This window comes from Asparagus officinalis, chromosome 3, assembly GCF_001876935.1.
Source record: "Asparagus officinalis chromosome 3, Aspof.V1, whole genome shotgun sequence".
NCBI lineage: Eukaryota > Viridiplantae > Streptophyta > Magnoliopsida > Asparagales > Asparagaceae > Asparagus > Asparagus officinalis.
Genome location: NC_033796.1, coordinates 20770743 through 20798481, shown reverse-complemented (window position 1 = coordinate 20798481; position 27739 = coordinate 20770743). Strand labels below are relative to the sequence as shown.

Sequence of the window (27739 nt, the reverse complement as noted above, 5' to 3'; positions counted from 1 at the left end):
TTTGTATTTCTTGTACTTCCTCTATTAGAGCTTCACTTCTATATGTATACCTCCTTTCCCTTTTTTTTCTTTTTCTTGTTTTCTTGTTCCTCTATTAGAGCTTCACTTCTATATGTATACCTCCTTTCCCTTTTTTTTCTTTTTCTTGTTTTCTTGATTTGGTGTGGTAGTTAGCCCAACCAAGACCCCTATATACATTCATGGCCTTGGTTAATTTTTGTATTTTTTTGTTCATACTATGATGATTCACCTGGACACCTCATGGTTATCATAATTTCTCACGATGATTCACCTAGACACCTCATGGTTATCATAATTATATCTTTATAAGGTGGAAGCCTTGTGACACACCCACACTTTAGTCCCTGTAGACGGTAAAAAATACCTCTATGGGTTTACAGGAAATGCGCCTACAAGAAGAACTCACACGTTCAGTTCTCTAGCGCGGGCCTAAACCTCGTAGACGTCAAATGTACTCAAGTCCAGGTTAGCCTAACGATCGGCTCGCCTGCACGAGTTAAGATCGATTAGAATAGTGGAAGTTCGCCTTCAGCCCAACTCGCCTGCCCGAGTCAGAAGTCGAATCCGCCTACAAACCTTAAGACCATCAGTACAGCGGGATATCTGCTACCCCACGTGCTGAGATGGGCCTTCCCATCCCTCTCGACCCGAAGGAAGAGAGCACGGTACCCCAAGACCGTCAAACGGCCGCTCACAGTACACACGGCACAAAGGACTGGACAGGTGTCGAGTCGACCTGAGCATTCATAAATGCGGCTCACCTCAGTTGTCTGAGTCAGGAACTGGATCCGTCGGCACTCAGCAAGTTGGCCAAGTCCACTCGAGTGCTGTACACCTACTTCGCCGCCTCTCCTGACCGGAAAAGAGAAGACACCGTGTTCAAAGCACACCGGACGGTCGTGCACAGTACGAATGATCGGACAGAACACCTCATCAATCTGTGAACTCATAAATGCGGTTCATTAATGCTGGTCAAGTCCGCTCGAATAACGGACACCTGTTGCCTCATATACAAGGATCAGCCTTCCCATTTCAGGTGATACGACATAAAGCATAATCCCTCGAATGACCATTCATAGTATCGAGGAACAGCTAGACGTCTCTGAAGAAGATATGGTCACATCCCATAATTCAGGGGACAACCACGCTGTCTCTCCGTTACTTAAGGACTTCTTCCAGCCACGAAGAAGGGGTTCAGGCCCAATTCAACTTTTCTTCCAAGTCAAGAAGAAGAGACTCAACTGTTCTAGCTATCGAGCAATCCGTTCATAGTTAGATCAGCTGATTGAACCATAAGCTCTCTGCATAATCTTTGCATTGCAGCGCCACTGCCTAGTTCCGAGCTCCGATCGCCGGCGAACTAAGCAGACTCGAACTCTATTGCCCCGAGCTTCTACTGCGTACTGAAGCTCCCCAGCAACCTTGTTCAAACGGTCCAAGGGAAGCAAACTCGACACGAGCATCGAGCGAAGCGTTCTATAGCCACCTAAAGATCTCGCACAAATGAAGAGGGCCTTCCCTCTGCTTCTGTTGTAAACATTTGATTTGTTAGTTTGTAATAAGCTTTCTTATAAATACAAACGAAGCTCCCTTTTCCGGGAAATCAAATTTTCACCCTACAGTCCCACATAGACTAGTGTAAAAAAATGTTAGTGGCTTAAATAAAAAAGCACAAGGCCCAAGAACAACTAGTGTTAGTATTTTAATAGTGGACTTTAGCCAACATCGAGTGGGTTTCGGTGTGTCCCATGGGTTGCACGCGCCAACGGACCCTTGGGCCCGAGTTGTGACAAATGATATTATAGCAGTTGCCAGCCGGAAGTGTGGAGCTAAGTGCTATACGGGACTAAGTACTACATCGCAAGGATGCGGTGGGAGCTACCTCTAGAGCCCGTAGAAGCTACCTATAGACTCCACATCGCTTGTCAGTGACACTAGGATGTCTCAATTGTCATGTCGTGACAATGAGGATGTCGTCTTTGTAAGGTGGGATGATTGTGACACTCTCACACTTTAGTCCCACATAGACTAGTGTGAAAAAATGTTAGTGACTTAAATAAAAAAAGCCCAAAACCCAAGAACAACTAGTACTATCATTTTAACAATGGAATTTAGCTAGCATCGAGTTGTTCTCGGTGGGTCACATGGCTTGCACGCGCCAACTAACCCGTGGACCTGTGGCGTGAAAAATACACTTTAGTCCCACATTATTAGTGTGAAAAAATATTAGTGATTTAAATAGAGAAAAACCCAAGGTTTAAGAACAACTAGTGCTAGCATTTTAGCAAAGTGGATTTAACCAACGCTCGAGTTGCTCTCGTTGGGACACACGACTTGCATGCGCCAACGGGCCTGTAGGTTCGCAGCGTAACAAATGATATCAAAGCAGTTGTCAGCTGAAAGTGTGGGGCTAAATGCTATACGAGACTAAGTGCTACATCGCGTGGATGCAATGGGAGCCACCTCTAAAGCCCATAAGAGCTAACTCTAGTGTCTACATCACCTGACAGTGACACTAGGATATGCCAATTCACATGTTGTGACGAGGAGAACGTCGTCTTTGTAAGGTGGGATGATTGTGACACCCCCAAACTTTAGTCCCACATTGCCTAATGTAAAAAAATGTTAGTGGCTTAAATAGAGAAAAGATCAAAACCTAAGAATAACTAGTGCTAGCACTTTGACAAAGTGGATTTAGCTAATGCTCGACTTGCTCTCGGTGGGTCCTACGACTTGCACACACCAATGACTTACTCACGCCAATGGGCCTGTGGGTTCAGGACGTGACAAATGGTATCAGAGCAACTGCCAGCCAGAAGTGTGGAGCTAAGTGCTATACGGGGCTAAGTGTTACACCGCATGAATGCAGTAGAAGCTACCTCTAGAGCCCGTAGGAGCCACTCTAGAGTCCACATCACCTGACAGTGATACTGAGATGTGCCAATTGTCATGTCATGATGACGTGGACGTCGTCTCTGTAACGTGGGGTAGTTGTGACACCCCACACTTTAGTCTTATATGGACTAGTGTGAAGAAATGTTAATGGCTTAAATAGAGAAAAGCCCAAGGCTCAATTAGCAACTAGTGCTAGCATTTTGACAGTGTATTTTAGCCAAAATCAAGTTGCTCTAGGTGGGTCCCATGGCTTGCACGCGCCAACACGTGGTGGGAGCCACCTCTAGAGCCCGTAAGATCCACTTATAAAGTCCACATCGCATGGCAGTGACACTGAGATGTGCCAATTGTCATGTCGTGACGACGATGACGTTGTCTTTGTAAGGTGGGATGATTGTGACACCCCCGCATTTTAGTCCCACATAGACCAGTATGAAAAAATGTTAGTTACTTAAATAGAGAAAAATCCAATGCCCAAAAATAACTAGTGCTAGTATTTTGACAAAGTGGTTAGCTAACATTCGAGTTGATCTCCGTGGGACCCACGGAACAGGCCTGTGGGCTCGTGGCATGAAAAATAGTATCAGAGTAGTTGCCAGTCGGAAATGTGGAGCTAAGTGCTACATCGCGTGAATGCCGTGTGAGCCACCTCTAGAGCCCGTAGGAGCTACCTCTAGTGTCCACATCGCCTGGCAGTGATACTGGGATGTGTCAATTGTCATGTCATGACGACGAGGATGTCGCCCTTGTAAGATGGGACAATTTTGATACCTCCACACTTTAGTCCCACATAGACTAGTGTGAAGAAATGTTAGTGGTTTAAATAGAGAAAAACTCAATGCACAAGAACAACTAGTGCTAGCATTTTGACAAAGTGGTTAGCTAACATTCGAATTGCTCTCCGTAGGACCCACGGCTTGTAGGCGTCAAAGGGCCCGTGGGCCCGAGGCATGACAAATGGTATTAGAGCAGCTACCAGCCAGAAGTGTGGAGTTAAGTGCTACATAGGGCTAAGTGTTACACCGCGTTGATACGGTGTAAGCCACCTCTAGAGCCCGTAGGAGCCACCTCTAGAGTCCATATCGCCTGGCAGTGACACTAGGATGTGCCAATTATCATGTCGTGACGACGTGGATGTCGTATTTGTAAGGTGGGGTGATTGTGACACCCCCACACTTTAGTCCCACATGGACTAGTGTGAATAAATGTTAATGATTTAAATAGAGAAAAACTCAAAGCCAAAGAACAACTAGTGCTAGCATTTTGACGGTAGATTTTAGCCAACATCGAGTTGCTCTCGGTGGGTCCCACGGCTTGCACGCGCAAACGGGTCGTGGACCCGGGGCGTGACAATTTTACCCCTCAAGTTAATTGTTAGAGCATCTAAATGGAATATTTTGTCCGACCAATGAAAACTTTTCAAAAATGACTAAAGTAACCTTTTAAAAACTTTTCAAAAATAATTAAGAATAATAATTACACTTTTTAGTTTTCTCTTCTTCTGTTCTTGGTTCTCTCTGTTCTTGTCCCAATCTAAAACTCGAGCCATTTAATTACATTCTTCCCACCCAGCCAATGGAAGATGTCTCACATTCTACTTTGTTCCACCTCAAAGTTTCAGATGGATACAATTCTTTGCAAATGAAAATTGTCACACTATCACAGTTGTGATGAGTGAAGTTTGCTTAATCATCAGTTGAGGATCAAAGTGATCTGATCGAATTTGGGCCCGATTTTAATAAGGCATCATTGAGTTATGGAAACGAGCAGGAGCTTTACAAGCAACGATGGAAGATGATCATTCTTGGACGTTGGGTTTGGGTGAGGAACTGAAAAAAAATAAGAAAACGGCCAATTATCTTAGTGCTTTAGGATTTCTGGAGCTGAATATTTTAATCCTTAAATTAAATAAAGGTACAAAAGTTAATTGGATCCTAATTAACACTGTTAAAATTCTAGCTGTGGTTGGATGAGGGGTAATATTGAGAGAAGATAATGATTTGAGCGGTATATTTAAAATGATAAAGATGTGAAGGGCAAATCTAATATACTGATAATTTGAGGGGTACATTTGGAGAAATAAATCCTTTTTTCACTAGGCTAAATATCATAAATCCCCCAAACTTTGGATGATTATAAAAAAATCCCTTAACTTTTTTAAGCTTGTCTAAATTTCAGGGAACCCCGCGCCCCCCCTCCCCCACCCCCACCCCCACCTTAAATGTTAGGGGGGTTATTAGAAAACCCCTTCAACGTATCAAAACACCCCTAAGTTAGGGGGATTTTCTGATAAAATATCGAAGTTAAAGGGGGTTTCCTGATAATTTTTGAAAGTTAGAGGGGGTTTTGTGATAATCCCTATTCTTAAGAGGGTTTTCTGATATTTTAAAAGTTAATGGGGGTTTTCCAATAATAATCGTCCAAAGTTAAGGATGTTTTCTGATATTTACCCCTTTTCACAAACATGGAGGGATATATATAGAGTTCGGATATGGAATCCGGATCCTCTCCTAGAAAATATTATCCATAGGATTAAGGATGGGAATATTTTATATGGCTAGGATTTTAACGGGTTGTAAATTATAAAGAATCCAAAACCTCGATCAAACTTTTCAAATTACCAATCAAACTTTTGACTGTGCTTTGTTAACTCATGTTACTTTGAGCCGCTGTAATCTCTGAATTCTGATGGGTTTCTGAAGTTCTGGTTGTTTCCAATTCCTATGTTCTCAATCATTCGACGAGTACATGCTCACCTGATTCTAATGGTTTATTTATTCGTGAATGCTCGAGACTAAACTCTATAGATAAGATGGTTTCTTCATGCATATTGTAGCGCATACATTAGTTTTTTTTTTTTGCCCCGTTGTATTGATCATTGATATCTTCTCTAACAAGATTAGCCCTCCCTCTGTATTTTATTGGGTGTATCATACCTAAGTACCAATAAAATAAAATACAAAATGAGCAAAGCACGCAGAAAATTAAGTTACTTCCAAGAAAAAAATAAAGAACGTATAGAAAAAGACCCGGTCCACGTAAATGACTCTTTTAATTTATGCTGACATTTCTTCCATCCTGTCTTCTGCAGTCAATCTTCCGGTGGAAGGAAAACAAATAATTAAACACCTTCTTGTGGAAGATTTCCCCCGAAAAAAGTCATTATAAATAGATAACCAGCCTTTCTACAAAATTCACCACCTTAATTCATTGGCTAAGCAATGGCAGGAAATAAGTTGCCCGGTTCAATCCTTGAACCCTTCCAATCTCTCTCACTTTCTTCCACAACCGTTGAATTTGGCAAAGATTTTGCAGGCAACAAAACTCCTGAAGAAATTGCGGAAGCTGTCGGCCAATTCCTTCATCTCCATACTGGCTACAAGATAGATAAGTTTCATCTCTACTTCTGCCCATCCGAAAAATTCCTGCCGGAGATCGAAAACTGGGTAGCATACGTCATAGGAAAGGGAGTAGAAAATCTAAATCTAGACTTCTCCATGGAATTTGATAGCCGACAAGGAGAAGAATACATTCTGAGCTTTCCGAAGAGTCTGATCAATTTGAGTTTGAGTGACTCAGGTTTCAGCACCCTTCGGTCTCTCTCCCTTTCGTACGTAAATCTTACAGGTAACAAACTCCAGCAGTTGATATCCAATTGCCCCCTCCTTGATGCACTGAGCATTATAAATTGCTCATCTGAAGATAGCGTCACAATATCATCACAGAGGCTTCAGAAGTTCACATTCGTGAATTCAAATTGGGAGATATTGGGTATCAATATTTCAACCCCAAATCTTGAATCTTTTATATACCACGGTATACACATTTTTGGAGAAGAAGAATTTGATCCCGAAGAATGCTTCGTCGACATTTCATCGCTCTCTGATGCCTTCATTTCTGCTGTGGACTCGTCAGAGCCTGAACATGACTTCATAAAGCTGGTATATGATCTCAGGCATGTCAAGGTTCTTACTGTGTGCACGTATACTCTATGGGTACGCTTCTTGCAAATTTGTTTATTTCGGAGAATTGCTGAGTACTATAATTTTTTGGGGTTATGTTAATTATCTAGTTCTACATTTGCTTTCTAACAGAGGGTAACAATATACGAGGACGAAAAATTACCAATTTTACTGCAAAATCTGAAGGAACTACAGCTGCTTATGTGCACTATGACCATGGAGGATCTTGATTGCATCTACAATTTCTTTCGGCTTTGTCCTTCACCATTCCTTGAGAAACTATTCATTCATGTAGGCTTTTGATATTCAGCATTAACTTTGTCCATATTAGTTTCTAGCTTCTTGTTGTACGCAAATAAATTAACCAACTTCCAAAAGGCTGACTTGGTAAATATTTGCAGATCCCTGATTTTGCTCAGGATATGCTAGAAGAACCCTATGTTAAACAGGAGATTAGAGATCCCTTTGAAGTTAATTTAAACCATCTCAAGGTGGTCAAGATGAGCAATTTTAAAGGTCGCGACGCTGAAATGAGATTAGTGAAGTTTCTCCTCCAAAAGGTGTATACTTTAGAGTTCTTGGTATTGGTTGGACCTAAATCTGCAAACAAAAGTTTGGATGCTGAACCTAGTAGCTCAGTACAAGAAAGTGCACATAAAAGGATAAATGATATGTGCGCGCAACTGTCCTCATTACCAAAGGCATCTTCACAAGCCAGAGTTCTGATATGTGAACATTCTGAAGATGATATGTCTTTGACGCCGACACATACCAGATATTTTGAAGAGTATTAACAAGGCATTACTCTGCCATGACATGTTTACTCGATAATTAAGAGTTGTATCACGTGTGTGTCCTGTATTCTTATTTTGTGGTTGATGTAACTGAATGTTATTCAAATTTATTAGAAAATCTGGTCTATGTGTGAAGTCACAGAGATAATCAGTACATCTTGCGAATTTGGTGTCCCTTTTCAATTGATTGTATTTCAAATAATGACCGTAACATGCTATCAATGTAAATATAGAAATAAGTTTTGAGGGAAGATGTTTCAGCAGAGCTGCAAGTGCATGCTAATCTGGTCAATTTAGAAGCATGATAATCCTTATTCATTGCAGCGTGCCTGAGAAAGACTATAGCATAAAACCCAAACTCAGGGGTTCTACAAAAATGCACATTTCTTAACAAAATGTTCTTGTCATACTCTGGTACTCAGCAAAAATACACATTTCTTAACAAAATGTTCTTGTCATACTCTGGTACTCAGCAAGGGCAAAAAATGCAATCACAAATATCTATGCAGATATAAATATTTTGAAGTCAAGAAATATAAGCATATATTGATATAACAGTGATCATAATCATCATGAACTAATCGAATTGCTACTTCTCTGTCCTACAAAATAAAATTATTTTTCAATTAGTTTAACTTGAACTTGGTTAGGTGGTGTAAACTTAATTTCAGAAAATTAAATTAGCAAGAAAATTTTCTGGTAATTCTGTGAACACGTGAGTGGGTGCCCACCATACCATATTTGTGAACGAGGAACGCGTCAGTTTCGTGGAAGCAAACCGCATGAAGCACAGGCCCACGAAAAGCCCACGAACCTTAATCCCACAGCTATATATATATCTCTTCAATCCGGTGCTAGGTTTTTGTGCAAGGAGTTTTTTTTTTTTGATTGGCGGCTGCAAGGTGTATTGCAGGGGTTCGTGAGCAAAGGACAGCGTGCAAGTAGAGGGCTTGGCGGCTGTGTTTGGAGAAAAATTACAGCGACTTTTGTTAGGCGTTTGTGCATCCTTTTGAGAGAGATATTTGTGTGAGAGGTTTGAGAGTTTGTGTGAGGGTTTAGATTGAGTGATTGTAAACCCAAGTTGTATTCTCTCACTCTAATTGTAGATCTCCCCTCTCCTTACCCCGTGGACGTAGGCAATTTACCGAACCACGTAATAGAGGGAGATCAAAGTCAAGAAGCCGCCACCAATTAGCAAAGAACCAATGTGTATTCTGTAAGGAGCAGGGACATTGGAAGAGAGACTGCCCGAAGCTCAAGGAGAAAGAGAATGGCAAGAAAAAGGGCCCAAATGCCAAGAGGTGAATATTGCGAAAGACGATGATTCCGATGATTCGTGCTTTTCTCTACTGATTACTCCGGAGGTGAACCATGTGGATGCATCAGATTGGATGCTTGATTCCGACGCTACTTATCATATGACCCCTAGGCGAGACTGGTTTGCATCTTTTAAGAAAGTCGACGGGGGTGTTGTTATCATGGGAAATGATCAATCCTGTGACGTTTGTGGGATAAGTATCGTGCGGATTAGGATTCATGATGGAGTAGTCCGTGAGTTGAAGGAGGTGAGATTTGTTCCTCAACTAAAGAAAAATCTTATCTCAGTTGGAGCTTTGGAGGCGAAGGGATTCAAGGTGACTTTCGAAAACGCTGTAGCGAATGTTACTAAGGGATCATTGGTGGTGATGAAGGGAGTCCGTAATCGGAATTTGTATTATCTGAAGGGAAGCACCGAGATTGGCTAGGGTACTTCGGCTATTTCAGAAGCGGACATGAGCAGACTTTGGCACTATAGGTTAGGACACACATGTGAAAAATCACAGCAGACATTGTGCAAACAGGGACTATTAAAGGGAGCCAAGAGTGGGAAGATTGAGTTCTGTGAGCACTGTGTTCTTGACAAGAAGACGAATGTGAAGTTCGGGACTGTCATTCATCAGACGAGGGGCATCCTGGACTACATGCACACAGACGTTTGGGGTCCCACCAAGACTACATCACTTGGTGGTCGATATTGGTTCGCCACGTGTAGGCTGTCTAAAAATCACTACAGATAGCTTATCCCCATCAAACACCGATGATAGAAGTTACAATCTGATGACTTCCAGAAGACTACAATTTGAAGACTTTCACGTAGAAGGTTACAATCTGACGACCTTCACAACAACTAATGAAAGCTCTAATTCAACAGCCTTCACAATCAACATCGGGAGTTATAATCTGATGACTCTCATGTTTACAAGGAGCCAAGACGAAGGTTACAAGGTGACGATCTTTGCAACGCTCTAGCGAAAGAAACTACAAATTGACGGTCTCTTCATATTAAAACGCAGATATCTCTCAAACCGTAAGGAATTTGGTAAAACTGACAGAGCAAACCGAACCCGATAGGGTTGGTTTGGTTGGCTCCGTCTTGTCGAGATAGCCGATTTTCATATATAATTCGTCCCATTCCGACTTACGGTTTGAAAGTTATGACCTATTCTTCGCAGCAAGTTATGTTCTGAAGTCCGTCTGTGAGACTGCACTTCGCCTGAACATTGGACTTAGCATAAAGTTCGTCGAGCCCACCTAAGGCTCACCTCTGCTTCCAAGATTCAAAACGCAGAGGTCATGCCCGCGTTCTAAACTCAAAACGCAGAGGTCGTGACCTCATTTGAGATTCAAAACGCAGAGGTCGTGGCTGCGTTCCAGATTCAAAACGCAGAGGCCGTGACTGCTTTCCAGATTCAAAACACAGAGGTCGTGGCTGCGTTCCAGATTCAAAACGCAGAGGTCGTGGCTGCGTTCCAGACTCGAAACGCAGAGGCCGTGGCTGCGTTCCAGAGTCCAAATGCAGAGTTCGTGGACTCAAAGCGCAGAGTCCATGCAGAACCCACCTCTGTGTTTCCCAAACACAAAACGCACACGGACTGTGCGTTCTCCAGCAGACATTCAACTCTGCAACGCAGAGTTAAAACACGAAACGCACACAGACTGTGCGTTCTTCAAATACTCAATCCTGCGTCTCAAACTCAAGACGCAGAGTGGGGATTCAGCATACAAGCGGCCTGTGCGTCCCTAATTTCCAGAACGCATGCGGCTTCTGCGTTTCAAATCTCTAGCAGAGATTTAACTCTGCGCCTCAAGCTTTAGGCGCAGAGTTAAGGCCCAGAACGCCAAGTTAGGCATTTCACTTGTTCAAACACAAGTTGAACGGCTTGACAACCGTTTATCCCACGATTTGAGGGATTTCCACCCCACTTAGGAGCAGATTAAGGGGATAGTTACTACCCTTAATCCCCTATAAATACCAGAAACTCAATTGAGTTAAGGGATCGGCTTTTTGCATCAAAAACAGATCGCAAAAGGAGAGATCGACAACCTCTTGAGTAGATCATCTTCGGATCTTGGGGATTTCTCGGATCTGGAGATCGGAAAAGGGGGGTCTTCGTTCAATCTCTGGAGCATTCCTTGGAGCTTTCATCCCTGGCTTATTAACCAATTTTCGGTTCAAATCAACTCTGTTACAGAGTTTAAACTCGTTCTGAGTTTCTAAACTCGATCTGAGTTATCAACTCGTCCAGAGTTTCAAACTTGCTTTGCAAGTTCTCCACAGCGTCAAATCGTGAGGAGGAGATATCTTTCCAGTGAATCAAGACGTGCGGATCGTCAACGGAGAGCAAACTCGACGCGAGCATTCGAGGGAGGCACTCCATCGCCACCGTGAAGAACCCAGAATTAAACAAAGGGGAGAATCCGGATTATTCTCCTCTATTTTGTAATCAGGAAATCCAATTGTAATCGAGATTGAGAGAGTTGTAATCATTCTTTTTCTAAGCAGTTAGAGAGAATAAATCAAATACGATTCTTTCATTATTTTTCTTGTTACTACAAATTTTCCAACAAACACCACGTTTGTTGATGACTATTCTAGATGTTGTTAGGTATACACCATGAAGCATAAGAATGAAGTCCTAGATTTGTTTGTGGAGTGGAATAAGAGATTAGAGCTGCAGACTGAGAGAAAGATCAAGACGTTGCGATCCGACAACGATGGTGAGTATACTTCTGACCCCTTTCAGCAGCTATGTCGAGACGAGGGCATAGAGAGACACTTCACAATTAGTCATACACCACAGCAAAATAGAGTAGCGGAGAGGTTGAATCGGTCTTTACTGGAGAAGATCCGATGTTTATTGTCGCAGAGTGGTTTGGAGAAGATTTTTTGGGCTGAGGCACTTACATATGCGAGCCATCTCATTAATAGGTTGCCTTCATCTGCGATTGAGAGGAAGACCCCTATGGAGATGTGGTCGGAAGAATTCGGGTGCCCTGCGTTTTATCATGTGAGAACTGATAAGTTGGAACCTCGAGCTAGAAAGGTCATATTTGTAGGATTCAAACGTGGTGTCAAGGGATACAAGCTTTGGGATCCAGTTGATAAGAAGATTGTGCTGAGTAGGGACGTCACGTTTGATGAGGCTTCTATCTTGAAGCTTCCCAGCTCTCATCAGGTGGAGAGCGACCCGACGGAGGAGATATCGCAGGTGGTGGAGATCGATGCAGCTTTACATTATTCAGATGGTACAGTATCTATTAGAGTGCCGACTGAGATGATGCCAGGCGAGCACGACGATGACACGGAGGATACGGGTACTGATGTGCAGGATCAGGGACCGACGGCTCAGGTTCAGGATTCGATTGCGGTTCGAAGACAGAGGAGAAACATACAGATGCCAGTACGGTATGCCGACACAGTTATGTATGCACTTCCGGTGGAGAGTATCGATGAGTTGGTGCCTATCACATTCAGAGAGGCCGAGCAGAGTTCGGAGGCTGATTTGTGGCAGGTGGCTATGCAGGAGGAGATGGAATCTCTTCATAAGAACGATACATGGGAGCTTGTTGAGCTTCCAAAGGGGCGGAAGGCAATTGGTTGTAAGTGGATATACACGAAGAATGAGGGCATTGAGGGCACTCCGTTGAGGTTCAAAGCTAGGTTGGTTGCGAAGGGCTATACGCAGGAGGAATGTATTGACTATAATGAGGTTTTCTCTCCGGTGGTGAAGCATTCTTCGATTTGGATTTTGCTAGCTTTGGTGGCACAGTATGATTTAGAGTTAGATCAGTTGGATGTAAAGACAGTATTTCTTCATGGTGATCTTGATGAAGAAATATATATGACTCAGCCATTGGGATTCCGAGCTGCAAGGAAAGAAAAATTGGTTTACAGATTGAAGAAATCGTTATACGGTTTGAAGCAGTCTCCTCGACAATTGTATAGGCGATTTGATGGTTTTATGATTGGTCATTCGTACACTCGGAGCCAGTTTGATCCTTGCGTATATTTTCGTAAGTTGAAAGGAGGTGCATACATTTATTTGTTGCTTTATATCGATGACATGTTGGTTGCCTCTACTTCCATGTCGGCTATAGATGAGTTAAAAGTTCAGCTTTCAAATGAGTTTGAGATGAAGGACTTAGGCGAGGCGAAGCGCATTCTAGGGATGGAGATCGGCAGAGATAAGAAGAATGGCAGAATTTGTTTGACACAGGTAGCTTATTTGAAGAAGGTTCTACAGCGATTTCATGTTAGCATGGATACGAAGTCAGTTGATGTACCTTTGGGAGCCCATTTGAAGTTTTCAGCTGGTCTTTCACCAAAGTCAGTTAAAGATCGAGAGTTGATGTCGAAGACTCCATATGCGAGCGCGGTTGGGAGCTTGATTACGCGATGGTATGTACGAGGCCGGATTTGTCACAGGCGGTGAGCATGGTTTCGAGATACATGCACGATCCAGGAGTGGGTCATTGGGACGTCGTGAGATGGATTTTAAGGTACATTCGAGGTACGCTCAATGTTGGTTTAGTTTATGAGTGGGACACTACAGGTGGACAGTTATGCATTGGCTATGTTGATTCGGATTATGCCGGGGATTTGGATAAGCGCCGGTCTACGACGGGGTATGTGTTCACTTTGACTCGTGCACCGGTGTGTTAGAGATGCACCTTACCGTCGACGGTGGCTTTGTCTACGATGGATGCAGAGTATATGACAGTTACGGAGACTGTGAAGGAGGTCATTTGGCTTCGAGGACTTTTGAAGAAACTTGGTATATCGCAGCGGTCCGTCACTATTCATTATGATAGCATGAGTGCTATCTATTTGGCGAAGAATCAGGTTTTTCATGCGAGGACGAAGCACATTGACGTCCGTTATCACTTCGTTCGGGATGTTCTTGAAGATGGCGATGTGGAGATTGTGAAAGTCCACACAAAGGATAATCCGGCGGATATGCTCACAAAGGTGGTTCCGAGCAACAAGTTTGATCATTATCGAGACTTGTTGCACATTCGTGATTGTTGAGGCTGTTGGCGGCCATTTGGGTGAACTACGTTCAGCTTGATTCCTTGGGCAAGAGGATACGTAGGCAGTCATGTTTGATGCAGCCGGTTTGGATTAGTTGATGGGGGTGAGATTGTTTGAACCCACGTTCGGATTCTCGACTTGTTGTGGATTGCGTTCGTACTGGACACAACAAGTGGGACATTTGTATGCTTTGGTGTCGGCTCAGTTTTGAAAAAACTTCACCGATGTGAAGAAATTCCTAATTTTGTATCTTCACAGTAAGTCATGTCCTCGTTAACACATCCTAAAGAACAGTAGACGGCTGTACATTTTGGGAAAATTTTTTTGAACAAAACAGTATGAAGTTTCAAAGCTTCATAATTTTGAAGTATTATGAGGGAGAGTATTTTTCACATCTTTTCAAATGGTGCAAGATTTCCCATCTTTTCAAGAAAATTTGGATATCAATTAATAAGAACATAAAATCAAAAGGCCTTTTTTTTAAGTCATGAGCTAATACATTATGGAAATAATGTGTATGAGGTGATGGCTCATCTTGCTAAAGAGCTACCATGTGATTAGATTCACCTTGCTAGTCACATCAAAAAGCATAGGACTCACCTCTCAATAGTTCATGTTACTAAATGAGCCGTCACTTCATAATCATTATTCCCACATATTATTTAACATGTGTCATTATGTCTATCTTATATTTTCAAAACCTTGTACTTTTAATAGACCAAGATCATGCGTGAAACTGAATCAATATAGGACACTCCACGCCAATCTTTCACTTGAATTCAAGTAAACCTGATCAGTTTATGTCACCTTGTTCCCTATAGAAAATTTTATCCCTTGTAAGGGGATTCTGATATAATTTATGGCTGCTCAATATTTTTCTGAGAAAAACATATGCATGCCAATTCCTTTGTTCATAGACAGTAATAAACCTCTTCCTTACTTCCTTACATGTACGTTTAAATAATCTCAAAAACCCTTCCAAAGCTGACATAGACTTTCACCGCTAAACGAGTCCATAATTAAGTTCCCTCTCTACGAATGAAGTGTAAAGTACTCCACAACAACTTTGTTTTGACTTAATATGCTCCTTCTCTTAGAAGGAGAACCTAAATTATTATTTTTTGATTTTAGCGGTGATAAAGGCTAGCAGTACAGAAAGTCTCCAGACAAGTCAATATTTTATCTTAAATCTTACTGGGGAAGAAAGGACAACAACAGCCTCTACAAAGTCATTGCTAAGTTGATAATAATGGTGGAATTTATATGAAAAAATAAATAAATCATGGGTATAGGTCTTGATAGAATTAGCAACCTGCCTGACTCCATCCTTGAGTTCATCCTCTCTCTTGTACCTCTTAAATCAGCAGTAAGGACTAGCATCCTTGCAAAGAGATGGAGAAATTTATGGCTATACAAATTATCTTCAACCTTTGTGCTGGATTTCGATGAGGAATTCTCGGGCAGTCAATCGCCGACTGAGTTTGTGACTGTTGTAGACCGTTATCTGCAACTCTGCAGCAACGATAAACTCGAAAGGCTTCGGATTTTCTTTTGCCCATTTGATAGGTTTGCACCCAATATTGAGAGGTGGGTCAAATTTGCAGAAACAAAGGGAGTTCAAGAGCTCGATCTTGATTTATCTCAAGGTCACAGAGATCCCCGTAATGGAGAATTCACTGACGAAAGAAAACCATTTAAGTTGCCAGCTTCACTGTTCGGTTGTGAATCATTAACCAATTTGAGTTTGAGCCGTTGTGATTTCTGCACACCATCAGAGTTCAAAAGATTGGGCTGTCTCAGGTTGCTAATTCTTAGTCATGTCAACATAAATGATGACATGCTTCAAAGTATTCTAACAGAATGTCCAATTCTTGAAAGCTTGAGCTTAAAAAACTGTAGCCAACTCAGGAACGTTCACGTATCAGGTGACGACCTTAGACTCGAGAGGTTTACTATGGTGGATTGTCTTAAAGTCTATTACCTGGAGATTTCTGCTCCGAAACTACAATCTTTGATTCTATTTGGGAATCTCAACTTTATGTTTAGATTCATTGATATCTCCTCCTTAGTAGATGCTTTCTTATCTTCAATTGGTAGAGAGACATATGGCAACTGCACAATGTTTCTACCTGACTTAGCTCATGTCAAGATCCTTTCCTTCGCTCTATCTGTAATATTCTGTCTTCAACTAATTTCTAAAGATGATTTGTTTTCATGACTTACATTTTTGCTTGGTTTTAACTTTCTTTTTGCGCCATGGTTCAGTATGTTGCAGAATTTGAGGAGCCCGAAGAAAACGAAGCAGAATTCACAATCCCATTACCAAACCTGCAAGAACTGCAGATGTTGGTAGATGTAATGAGTGAAGAAAACATCTCCCAAATCTATAGATTCTTTCATATATATCCATCTCCGTTCCTTGAGAAACTTTTAATTAGAGTAAGTCTTCATCTATATACTTTTGCCTTCTAAATTGTCCTTCATACTGAAACTACTGAACCTGCAGCTCCCCGGATACTTGGAAGATCCAACTGGCACAGAGTATATACCAACGGCATTGAACCAACCAACAAATGTCGTCTTCGACCATCTGAAGGAGATTAAACTGAGCAACTTCAGAGGATGCATATTAGAAATGCGACTGGTGAAGTTTCTTTTAGAGAAAGCAATTACATTAGAACGCTTGGTGCTTATTGCACCACCCATGGAGCTAAATGAAGGGATTAAGAGCGATCAGGTTGGTTTATCATTACAGTCTAAATTTAGTGAGAGGATCGGTTTGAGGATTATACGTGGGCAACTGTCCACACTACCCAAGGCCTCTTTAAATGTCAGCATCGTGGTGCAAGAATTTTTTGAAGACGATATGAGCTTAAATCCAGTACATAGGGAGGTTTATTGTGAGCAAAGCTTCTCCTCCATACAGAAAATGTTTGAGCCTTCTTTCGAAGAATTTGTTAGCGCACAATCAGAATTCCTCTGAATATGGTGCTTATATTATTTTTGACGTCGAATGTAAATTGAATGGAAGTTTCCAAGTTACAAGTATGTAATTACATTACATATCTGCACTTGTAGTATAATGAAATAACAAATCCAAAAACACAAAAAAGTTCTCTTGTACAGTAAGAGGAGGGGGAAAAAAAGGAGAGGACGATACAAAATATTTTCTGGATGAAAATACTTCAATTCAAAGCCTGAGCTTCTCACAGGTCACTCGAGTACCTTTTTTCCCCGTCTGCATGCACAATTTCCTGTCTCTCACCGTTTCCTTCTTGTCAGTGAAAACCTTCTTTTGCTTCAAATCTGTCATACTAAGATCTAATGTTGCATGCTCTAATAAATTTATCAGAGAAATCAACATACTTTGTCCATAGAGGCCGAAGCTGAGGAAATGCAAAGTCCAACCAAGGCTTAGCTCGTCCATTGAAATGAATCACTGCAGCTTTATCGGCATCCATCACTGTGGTGTTCTCTTGATACCCAAGGCCCAACATATGCCAGTAAGAATCAATGACATGAACATAGCCATGAAATGCTATCAAACCCGGTGGCAGGGTCCCTAACTGCCATAGACTCAAGTCTGATTTCAAGTTCTACAAGAAAGAACCACCGAATAAGCAGAGATTACATAAAAAATACTATTTATAGGAAAGGGAAAATTTCACAATTTGTTCCCTGAACAGTGGGGTGTTTAGCACAAAACTCCCTGAATTTGTAAATTAGAGAAGACCCTCCTGAAGTTGTTTCACTAAAAAAATCGACTGACGGCAATTAGTTTAAGCTGTCACGTGTTGTGCATGTGACATGTCTTGGACAATTATTCTCTATGTACTCAATATATCTGTTCTGGTAGGTAGATAGTGACGAGGGTGGTTTAGACCTTTCACTCTTCACGTAACCCCGTTTATGACCATCTTCAATAGTACAGGGGATTATGTGTAAACTGAAAGTTCTTTAGATTTTCTCTAATTTATAATCTTTTGGGGGTCTTGTGCAAAACACCCAAAGATGGGGAATTTTGTAAAATTCACCCAAAAAATCATTGAACATGCATACCTTCAAAACCCAACTGTGGTATGTGAGGCTGATGTTTGTCTTCCTCCATGCTTCAAGATCAAAGACGTTCATACCATAGGCCCAAGCACACTCATTCGGGTCAAAAGCTTCTGATATTAAAGGATGAGAGAAGTTGAGATAGCTCTTCAGTCTCTTTGACATAACAAACCTGTCTTCACCTCTGCATGTCTCAACTGCACCGTTCACCTTTCCTTGGAGATCAATATCCCATAAGGGTGACAGGTCCGCTTGAACAACAATGTCATCATCAAGAAAGACTATCTTTTTAAGGCTTGGAAACAACTGGAGCATGATATGAAACAGAAATTTGACAGTTTCAGTACTTCAAGCTAAAGGATAACTGATCCCAAAAAAAAAAAATGCTCTGAGATACTTGATATGCATATCAACTAATCTCAAATAAATGGCTAATCCTATATCTGCATATGAAGGTTTGATTTAGAAAAGATTTCAAATAGAATTAATTCACAATATAAGCTATTATTTTCAGAAATGTGCTGACATAATGTAGAAAAGTGGACGAAACTACTATAATGGACGCAACATAATGAAAATACCTCTTTCAATTTTCAGTTTCAAGGTTAAACAAATACCAACTACAATTTAAGAGGTTTCTTGTAATCTCCTCACCTCAGGAAGATGTATCCGGATATGATTCATTATTGAATTATACTTAGGACTCAACGCCTGTAACTTCGCTGCAACAACAACAGGCTTCTCACTGACATTAGCCACAATAGCAGATGACCCTCCACGAAACATAGACCTAGCCTCTCGATCTTTCTCCATAGCCTCCATCACTGGCACTCTCCCCTTAGTAAACCAATCAAAATGGTGCAAACCCCTAACCTCAACCACTGCAGGATCCAGCTTATGCAATGAAAACCAAGCTTGCATCGGTGCATAAGTCTTGCGATCAGTAATAATATGGAGGACCACAGTGTGAGGATGGAGAGAGTTCTGTACTAGAGATGAAGCTACAACCGAAGTGGCGAGGACATTGTCAGAGGCAATGACGAAGTGGTTTAGGGAGTTGTCAATGAGAGAAGGGATTTGATCAGGTGGTGGGAGGGGAAGGCGAGCAGCGGAATTGGTGGAGTGTTCATGGGCGAGGTGAAGAGTTAGGCAGTGGAGTTGTTTAGGGATGCTGCTTGATGCTACATGACGATAGAGGTATTCTTGGATTTTTGCTGTTCGGGTCTTTTGTTCAAGGGTGGATACCTGTAATGGAGACCGAAATTAGTAAAACTAAATAATTAATTTAATAAAAAAATTATTAACATGCTCTAACACCAAAACATATCAATTTGTAATGTTTATCTTTCAGTTTGAGTACCATAATTGAATATAGGAAAGAGGTGAAAATTTGTATATATACATCTCATTTGTTCAACGTATGCTTCCCTCAAGAATTCGGATTTTTAATGATCTAAAGTTGAATTTATGACCTTGGATTCTCACTTTGCTACATATGGTATTCGGCTAACATGGACCAAAATAGATGGTTGCTTCCAGAATGTGACATTTATTCTTTCTTGATAAAAAAAAATGATATACATGTAAAACTAATGAACTTCATGTTAGTAAACTGCATGCTTCCATCTTCTTTTAACAAATATTTTCTATCTCAATTTATAGCATGCTATTCATTTGTTATCATTTTGACATTAAACAGTTTTGTTGTCTTTCTTTCAGCAAACTTTGTCAAAAGACTTTTGAACATTTATTCTATTAAGCACCACAGTATTTCCTATCTGCTACTAAGAATTTTTTTTTTCAATAAACTTTGAGGCCACCATGCTCTTGTTATTTTAATAAGATAGTATGATTGAAATGAACACCTTAATTAACTACAATCATGAAAGATGCAAATTTGCTATGCAATTTCTATTCAGATAACACCGTTGTTTAAAGTTTTAAAAGAAAACATTACAAGAATTTCTCCTGTTTAAAGAAACAAAAAACAACACAACAATGTCATAGTTATGCCATGTATAAATGCCACAAATCAAAAGTGCACTAGGTCAAAAAATTAAGGACCCAAAAATGTGGTTAATTCAAATCATAGTTACTAGCATCTGATTTTAGCATATAGTATATTACCATCGCTTTCAGTCTCAAGGCAAAGGTTTTAGCATCTGATTTCTTGCCCTTCATCTCTGTGATGAACTCTTCTAGTGACAGCGGAGCATCTGATCCAACTTCTGATGCCTCCAAATCGCCTTCCTCTAGAAAACGATATATTTCATCAGGGACTTTCTGCAGAAGTGGTAAATTTAGTTTTTATCCGACAAAAAGACTGTTTCATTAAATTATATGCTAATATTTTCTTTTCTTCTTTATTGCAAAAGTGATAATAAGTGGGCTTCATACCGTGGACTCAAGCTTCCTTCCAAATATTCTGGGTCCAAGCCTTTTCCCCACACATCCTAAAAATCACAGAGAAAGTAACTAAAGCTTACTATTTGATGGAGTAATGTGTCTGAAATAAAAAGAGAAGTGTCTCCTCTAAAGAGGAAACATAATAATAATAAATAAATAAAGTATCCCTTACATTTCTTCACATTTTAAAGTATATAAACAAACCTGATGTAACATGTGAACCTTGATAAGCGTCTACTTCATGTTTTAAATAGACATTATGTTTTGAATAATTAATGACATAAGAATGGCACAGAAAATATCATAAAGTTCCAAGAGTCGATGAGCTTTTATTACTTTGTATATGCAACAGTCTCTTACATTCTGTTTATGGTTGAAACTTCTTCTCTAAGAATATTATACACTGATGATTTATCAAACTCTTGAATATATGATTTTTACCAATTTTTTTTTGCATATATGAGTATTTCCTCAACTTCAGCAGCACCTTCACTGTATCAACAAACTAGATATGCAACCAGCCAGATACCTCCCTAGCTTGGTGCTATTCTCATCTATGGTTATGGCCTCATACCTAGAGTTTAAATCACGAGTTATTAGTGCCGATCCGAGTTCATATCCTTTGCTTTTAGATCTTTACGGTCTGTGCATTTCTTTGAGAAATAAGGTGCAGTGCAGCTCCAAGACACCGACCCTTAGTCTTCCCTTCTTCCCTTTTCAACCTTTAATTACTTATGTTAATTCATCATTTGCAATCAAATAGCGCCAGAGGTTAGCAATCTACTTCATGATTTCCTCATCAAGACCATTCATGAAGTTCATAGAGGTTGTAGCAGAGACTCAAACTTACAGACCGTATCAATGAGGCTCATGAGTCGAGCTTCAATCAACAGCACTTGTTCTTGAATATTTTCCATACGTAAGAAGCTAATGACCGTCTTTACTAATTTTGAGCTAGAGTCGTTCTGTTAAATCAATATATTACAAGCAGCAGTTAAGTTTTAAGAGCTGATCTCAAAGCTTCAAGTTGCCTCTCATAACATACTTGTCTTTTGGCTCTTAAGGTTTTTTTTTTCTGTAAAGGACTTCCAGCAATCCTCCAAACTAGTTTCTTATATTTCTAAACATATTTCTCAGTACTTCAACATGTTTCTTTGATGCACATGCTTTAAAGCTAATCTCCACAGATTATACCAGCCCTTTCCAAATAATTATATCCTGCAGCCTCCTCCACCAGGAGTGCTCTGTGCTCAAGCGAGCCAACACATCCATTAGCGAATTTATCTATCGGATGATTATTCTAACTACGGAGACCAAAAGCCCCAAAATAAGAGAGAATGAGATACTGAAACGATAATTACTGCTAGAACATGCCAAGAGGATACTAACATGGAATTACATAGTGAGGAAACAATTTCAAAAAATGCGATAGATAGTAGTCCAAATTGCCAGTAAGGCATCCTATAGGCAGGGAAAATTCCTCTCACCTAACGAAGAGCAGTTGGTCTCTTCTTCAATGGTGTCCATTGCCGTAAGCACAAATACAAACCGAAGCAAGAACGTCAAGAAGAGGAGAGAATAGAACACCATCCGATAAGATAACCGCCTTGAAGTCACCTTCACCTTGATGAAATCCCTAAAACCTTTTCCAGGGAACACTGTAACATGTCGCATGCTCGGGGATATGTGAAGCTGCATCATTGCATGCAACTGATCACCTCAGAACTCGACTTGCCTCAAAGAGGTGGCTTAGTTTGATTCACTTACAAAGGCCCGTGAATGAAGGCAGGAAGAGAACGCCTTAAGACTGTAATAGGATAGGATGCAAGAGTTCTGGTGCTGAGGTTACCATCCACCACCAAACTTTGCTTAACACTTGGGCTAGCTGTAGCTACTCCCTGTGTTGTTGTAGGGAACAAGAGGTCAGATGGTGGTTAATGTAATTTGGTGAGATGAGATTTCTGATTTGTAGCTTAAAACTGATTTTGGCTTAGTTTTGAAGTATAGAAGCTAATTGAAAAGAAAAAAAAAGTTGATGGAAATAAATTGCTGCGACTTATAAAATAGATGGAAAGCTGCCTTCTAACTTCGAATGTGTTCACTTTGTTAGTCCCTTTGGCTTGAAACAAAGTGTAGGAAAATGACCAAACAGCTTCCTTTGGCAAAAAAGAAAGGGACACCCCAACGAGGAAAGAAGTTAGTTTTCCCTGAGAGACTGGGAGCTCCTGTTTTGGGTGGCCCGTTTTAGACAAGAATCTGTAGGATAGGCGTGGATCTTTGAATCAGAACCCAACTTGAATCCACATATGAATTTGAATTAGATGTATTAGCAATCCTGGAAATTAGTAGGTATCTCAAAGAAACATAACAAATAAGGCCAATTATATACAAAATCATGCATGGCTGATTCCTAGATCAAGTGATACAGTGATGAGCAAGAACTGAATATGAGCTACAGTTCGACAAGCATTGGCCCCTCTTCGGCACTCTTTAAGTCTAAGCAGCAAGCTCAAATGCTGCCCAAAATATTACTTCAGGATTTTCTCAAACGTAAGCTCGAACAAGTGGAAACTAGGAACTGACATCCCTCCGGAAAAAGACCCTGCCACCTTGCTTTACTGAAAGGGGCTCAATTCTGCTCTAGACACCATATATTTCTCCACCAATATAGTAACAAAATTGGCAGCAATAAAGCAAACCATGCACATGAACAGGATGAAGCCAAATAAGATGGACAGTGAAAAAAAAAACGGATACAAGGGAAGACGGTCTGCATACAGTAAGCTCTAGTTCGAAGCCTACAATTCTGACCACCATCCAGATCTTGTACTTGCAAGCTTAAATTCTATTCACATATTTGAGAAAAGCACACGGTGTCAAAACAATAATCACGTATTTAGCCAGGGTGGGTACGAGACTATGAGATGAGGCACCACGGGCAAAACTCTTAACAGACTGAAGTGATAAAACAAGATTTGCCCATGCCATTCCAGACACAGCTTCAGAGAAAATAATCCAGATTGCAAAAGGAAACCCTTGTGATTTTTCAGAAGAATAACTCATGGTCTGGTTCAGTCAGAATCGGAATTACACAGACACCACCAGTATTTTCCTTGAAAAGGAGGGCAATGAACAACGGCACATAGCCTCATTGCCCAGGTAGATTGTGATATAAATACAAATTAAAAGCTGCTGATCCTAGCGGCACAAGAATGGGAACTTCTGCACAATCCGGAGAAGAACAGATGGTATCTAACCAGAAGCATGAGCACAGCATGAAGCTTTGGCACCCAAAACTCAGCACGAGGGGAGGAAAGAACAGCATATGGCCTCTCTTCTGCACAAAACCAAGAACTACAATTAGCAAATTTGACTAGGAAGATCATACTAAAAGAGACATTAACAAAGAAGATGCATTGAGGCAAAGTCTAGGAGACTCAATTTCTTCAGAAAAAATGGTGAAATCAAACGAGGAGGCTATCGATTGTGGACTGCAAGAAGCGACCTGTGAAGGGGGAAGAAACAAAGCTGATACACTTGATAGTGATAAACATGAAGAAAAGACCTGACTGGATTTTATAAGTAAACCATCTAAAATTAGTTGAGTTCCTATAGATTATCCTCATCTAAACTCCAAACTGCTCCAACTTTGCGAAACTGAAGTTGAATGCAATGACGTTGCTCATGCAGTACTCAGTGTACTTAAAACTCTTAACATTCGGAAGGAAAAAAAGTCCAGAGGTTAGGTCAAACTGGCAACCAACAATATGTCCTAGACTCCTAAATACCAATTAATGACTGCAAATCAGTAACAAGTTTAGAAACCAGGTTTAAAGCAGAGGAAGAAACAAGAATAGAAAGCAAAAGTTAAAGTAAGCACTACCAAATGCAAAAATAATGATGCTAATACAAAAAAGAACTTCAAATTCTTTAACATAATGTGGTCAATTTTTATTTTTGTTTTTTAATAACAAAGAGGTATGAACCTTTCAACGTTATTATTATTTTTAAATAACAAATAGTGGGAGTGTAAGAAATATACGCAAAAGTTGTAATCTGTAACTAGAGAAGTCGGGCACAGATTTTAAGAACTTAATTCATGAGAAAATTTACAATAAGAAGATTATTACCATTCTCCAAACTTTTTAGTCAAACAAATGATGATTCTTTGATTGAACAAACAGAAACTAACTTTCAGAAAACGAGGATGTCTGCAAGAATCACTTACTTCCAACCGTAACCCGGGCATCTGGTAAAATATCTAGATTGCCCATAAACTTCCAGTTGTCTCGGAAGTTGTCTTACAAACAGTGAGTACCCATTCCCAGAGAAACAGAAACGAAGCTGCAGACAAGTATTTGGAAAAAAAAATAAGGATCAAGTCTAAACGGTTAGATGACCCCTTTATTGGATGGTAACAATAATGACAGTATAATTCTGGCAATGAGTTAATAATCGATAAAAAAAATGTTTAGTAAGGAGGAATTTTGTTTCAGCTCGAAATTTGGAGTGATGAAGAGTTGAGACAGCATAGCTTAATGGATACATTCTTAGACCTTTATTCATCTGAAAAACTTAGATCTAACTCAACCAATCAATTTACAGAAGAATTCAGCTTACTGCAGATGTCACAGCTGGATAAACTGGCAGTCTGAATACTGGAAATCATGAAAGATAAGTCGATGAACCATCATTCTTGTACATACTTATTTTCCCAATTATGATTCAAAGTTCTACAGCAGTACTTCCCAATCAAGGAATGTGAGCTTAATTTGAGGTGATTCCAAAATGGTTATAGCGCGCATGCACGTGAAAACGGACATGAGATGCCAACTAACAGACACGACCATCAGACGCTCTGAAAGGTACAATAAGTATTACCTTATAAGGATCACCATTCCCCAATAAGTGCTAATCTGCTCGTAGAAATTTATCTTGCCATCAACTTAATTTGCTCAAACTTTTTACCTACATCAAGATTTTCAACAAAGTCAGAAACATTACTCCAGGACCAGGAGTTCTTGAGGACAGGTTTTATTTGGAAAATGATATAGTGAATATCACCAGTATCTTCTATTATGCAAACAGCAAATTTAGTCATCCAACATACACTTATATTTTTCAGCAGAATCATAGGTTTAATTACTAAACTTTATTGTCTAGAAAGATCTTTAAAAAGAGGAAGAACTACTGCTGGGAGAGGGAATCTGTTGTTATTAAAATCCTTCTAAAAATAGATAAAAAGATAATAAGCCCTGCCAAGATAAGTATAGCACATTGACCAAAAAAGGTAAGTCTAGCTACAAAAGTAGCAATATGTGACAGCCACCATTAACATAAGCGAGTCCTCCTGAAGTAAACGACACAAGACAAACCTGTAACATGTAGAGGAACCTTATCCATTCACCAACTCTGTTCAATGCCATAAGCAGAATCAAGAACAAGCAACAATGAACCAAAAGGGACTTCCTACTTTACAAATGAACAATAGTATATATATCCTCACATAGTAGCAGTTGATACTGAAGCAGATTCTTCAGTCTTAGCGTTATTTACAGTTACAGTCAATTATTGAAAACTTAATGAAGAAACTTTTATTTACAAAGGTATGCAAGGAATGGAATCTATCCCCAATGTAATATCTTCACAGATGAACCCTCTCTTTGCTTTACATTTCACCACTCCGATACATACACAAACAGAAGTTAGAAGGCCTTTTGAGAGAATGAAAGAATAGCTGCTGCACACCTGAGGGAGATCTAACCGAACCATAAAACTTCGACAATTCATGCAATCTGTCAAATAACAGAAGATAAAACAAGGGTTGAGACCAAAATAAGGTGAGGGAAGATTACAATATGATCATAAAACAAATAATACATAAATAAATGTTGGGATAACCAAATATGGAAAATTTGATGGATTCGTTTTCCGTCTATAACTTGCTGATCAGCGGCCCATATAGGGCTAACTTCTAGCAAGAAAACATCATTATATCACCTAATCTCACCACAACAAGAAATAAAGTTCACATAAATACTTTGAGAAAGTTGGTAATGTTACTGCATTGAGAAACCAATGTGACTCTTCAAGTATAACCGTCCTTCCTTTTCCATTCCAAATAGTATTTTTATGTCATTGTGTTCTCAAACTTTTCCCTGGTTTACTGGTTGAACAAAAATGATACCATCCATAAATCTCAAAGATATAGCCTTTATGATAGAAGTATCTTGAATACTTCAATCTGTGTATATAACTAAAAGTGAAGAAACATGGAATTAAAAAACATAATGTTGACATTATAAACTACAATAAAGGGTTGTAATTTAGATGAAAATCAGAGAAAGAATCTCAACATGCAATTCCCCCAACACAAAATACATTTAAAAAGAAGTACAACAAAGACGAATTAAAGCACGTCTTAAATATAGCATTTAGAGAATGCACATGAAATTGAAGGTTTCACCTTAATCGATGTCATTGTCATGATCCACAAAGTGGTTTTCAGTTTTCAGACTTTCTTTACTATTTACATGCTCGAGGTGGGGCTCCATCGTCAGGCCCTCTCTACTATATACAAACTCGAGTGCACTCGTCATGCTGCAGCTGTCCTTGCTGTTATTTACAACATCCTCAGTTACTGATGTATGGAAACTACCCCTACAATGCTCATTAATGCTGTTGGGATGCTCTCCTGATGCAGAACTTTCCAAAATGTGCTCAAGGGAACTACAACTGCTTCTGCGTGAAAGCCTTCCATCCTCAGAAATTCCAGATTTCTGGCGCATTAGCAACCCATTTCTGCCATAATAAAAAAGATTTGTCCAAAAGAGAAGAAAAAAATGAGGTAGTAGATGAAGGCAGATGCAGGATTACTAAGCAACTAAACATTTGGGTGGGACAAAGAAATTGTAAGGTTTTTCAAAAAAAATAAAATGCATAAATTATGTATCTTTTTTAATGAAGTATACTGAAATAATCAGCCATACACAAAATGTGCTTAATATTAAACGAATAAATGTGACAAAAAACTCGCACACATGCACTTCAAAGCATGCGCAAAGCTATACATGTAACGCCACTAAAAGGTATCCACAATGTGCTTTAACTTCACCATTGCAAAATATTTCAATTCAAATACTCCACTACGGTATGCTAAAACCATTGTTTTTTCCTCTCCTTCCAATGTAAGGCAGTTCAGATGTTGTATGAGAAAGGGAATCAAGCGTTAATTTGGAATAAAAGACATCTCC

The 27739-nt window shown here is 40.0% G+C and overlaps 4 protein-coding genes across 5 annotated transcripts in view; 2 read left to right on the top strand and 2 right to left on the bottom strand.

The window, feature by feature from the left end:
• Positions 6138-7789, top strand: LOC109833301 (F-box/FBD/LRR-repeat protein At1g13570-like). The gene is made up of 3 exons (XM_020400914.1): positions 6138-6911; positions 7011-7169; positions 7280-7789. Exons 1-3 carry the CDS (start codon positions 6138-6140, stop codon positions 7670-7672), a joined length of 1326 nt encoding a protein of 441 aa, XP_020256503.1. The 3' UTR covers positions 7673-7789.
• On the top strand, positions 15297-17031 carry LOC109833299 (F-box/LRR-repeat protein 13-like). The gene is made up of 3 exons (XM_020400912.1): positions 15297-16194; positions 16290-16463; positions 16531-17031. The coding sequence occupies exons 1-3, from the start codon at positions 15307-15309 to the stop codon at positions 17005-17007; spliced, it is 1539 nt and encodes a 512-aa protein (XP_020256501.1). The 5' UTR covers positions 15297-15306; the 3' UTR covers positions 17008-17031.
• LOC109833298 (probable galacturonosyltransferase 12) lies at positions 16999-22354 on the bottom strand. Its single transcript, XM_020400911.1, has 6 exons — positions 21974-22354; positions 20478-20533; positions 20208-20363; positions 18735-19325; positions 18084-18386; positions 16999-17620 (listed from the first exon to the last, which is right to left on the bottom strand). Exons 1-6 carry the CDS (start codon positions 22185-22187, stop codon positions 17339-17341), a joined length of 1602 nt encoding a protein of 533 aa, XP_020256500.1. The 5' UTR covers positions 22188-22354; the 3' UTR covers positions 16999-17338.
• LOC109833297 (autophagy-related protein 18f-like) overlaps positions 25938-27739 on the bottom strand; it is an 8319-nt gene continuing 6517 nt past the window's right edge. The window contains exons 7-8 of one of the 2 annotated variants that reach the window (XM_020400909.1): positions 26953-27287; positions 25938-26281 (exon numbers count right to left, since the gene is read on the bottom strand). In XM_020400909.1, the coding sequence (XP_020256498.1) occupies positions 26954-27287 (334 nt within the window). In that variant the 3' untranslated portion in view covers positions 25938-26281; position 26953. Of the gene's footprint in view, positions 26282-26952; positions 27288-27739 lie in introns of those variants that run through there. The other variant, XM_020400910.1, reaches the window with a different exon arrangement.

What these genes read in the sequence shown, in the direction of transcription:
- LOC109833301 (XM_020400914.1), top strand. Translation starts at nt 6,138, where the DNA reads ATGGCAGGAAATAAGTTGCCCGGTTCAATCCTTGAACCCTTCCAATCT. An exon ending in TGTGCACGTATACTCTATGG is followed by an intron (nt 6,912 to 7,010) that starts GTACGCTTCTTG and finishes GCTTTCTAACAG; the next exon opens with AGGGTAACAATATACGAGGA. An exon ending in TTGAGAAACTATTCATTCAT is followed by an intron (nt 7,170 to 7,279) that starts GTAGGCTTTTGA and finishes AAATATTTGCAG; the next exon opens with ATCCCTGATTTTGCTCAGGA.
- LOC109833299 (XM_020400912.1), top strand. Translation starts at nt 15,307, where the DNA reads ATGGGTATAGGTCTTGATAGAATTAGCAACCTGCCTGACTCCATCCTT. An exon ending in TCCTTTCCTTCGCTCTATCT is followed by an intron (nt 16,195 to 16,289) that starts GTAATATTCTGT and finishes GCCATGGTTCAG; the next exon opens with TATGTTGCAGAATTTGAGGA. An exon ending in TTGAGAAACTTTTAATTAGA is followed by an intron (nt 16,464 to 16,530) that starts GTAAGTCTTCAT and finishes CTGAACCTGCAG; the next exon opens with CTCCCCGGATACTTGGAAGA.
- LOC109833298 (XM_020400911.1), bottom strand. Translation starts at nt 22,187, where the DNA reads ATGATGCAGCTTCACATATCCCCGAGCATGCGACATGTTACAGTGTTC. An exon ending in GAAGGAAGCTTGAGTCCACG is followed by an intron (nt 20,364 to 20,477) that starts GTATGAAGCCCA and finishes CCACTTCTGCAG; the next exon opens with AAAGTCCCTGATGAAATATA. An exon ending in CCTTGAGACTGAAAGCGATG is followed by an intron (nt 19,326 to 20,207) that starts GTAATATACTAT and finishes TCTCCATTACAG; the next exon opens with GTATCCACCCTTGAACAAAA.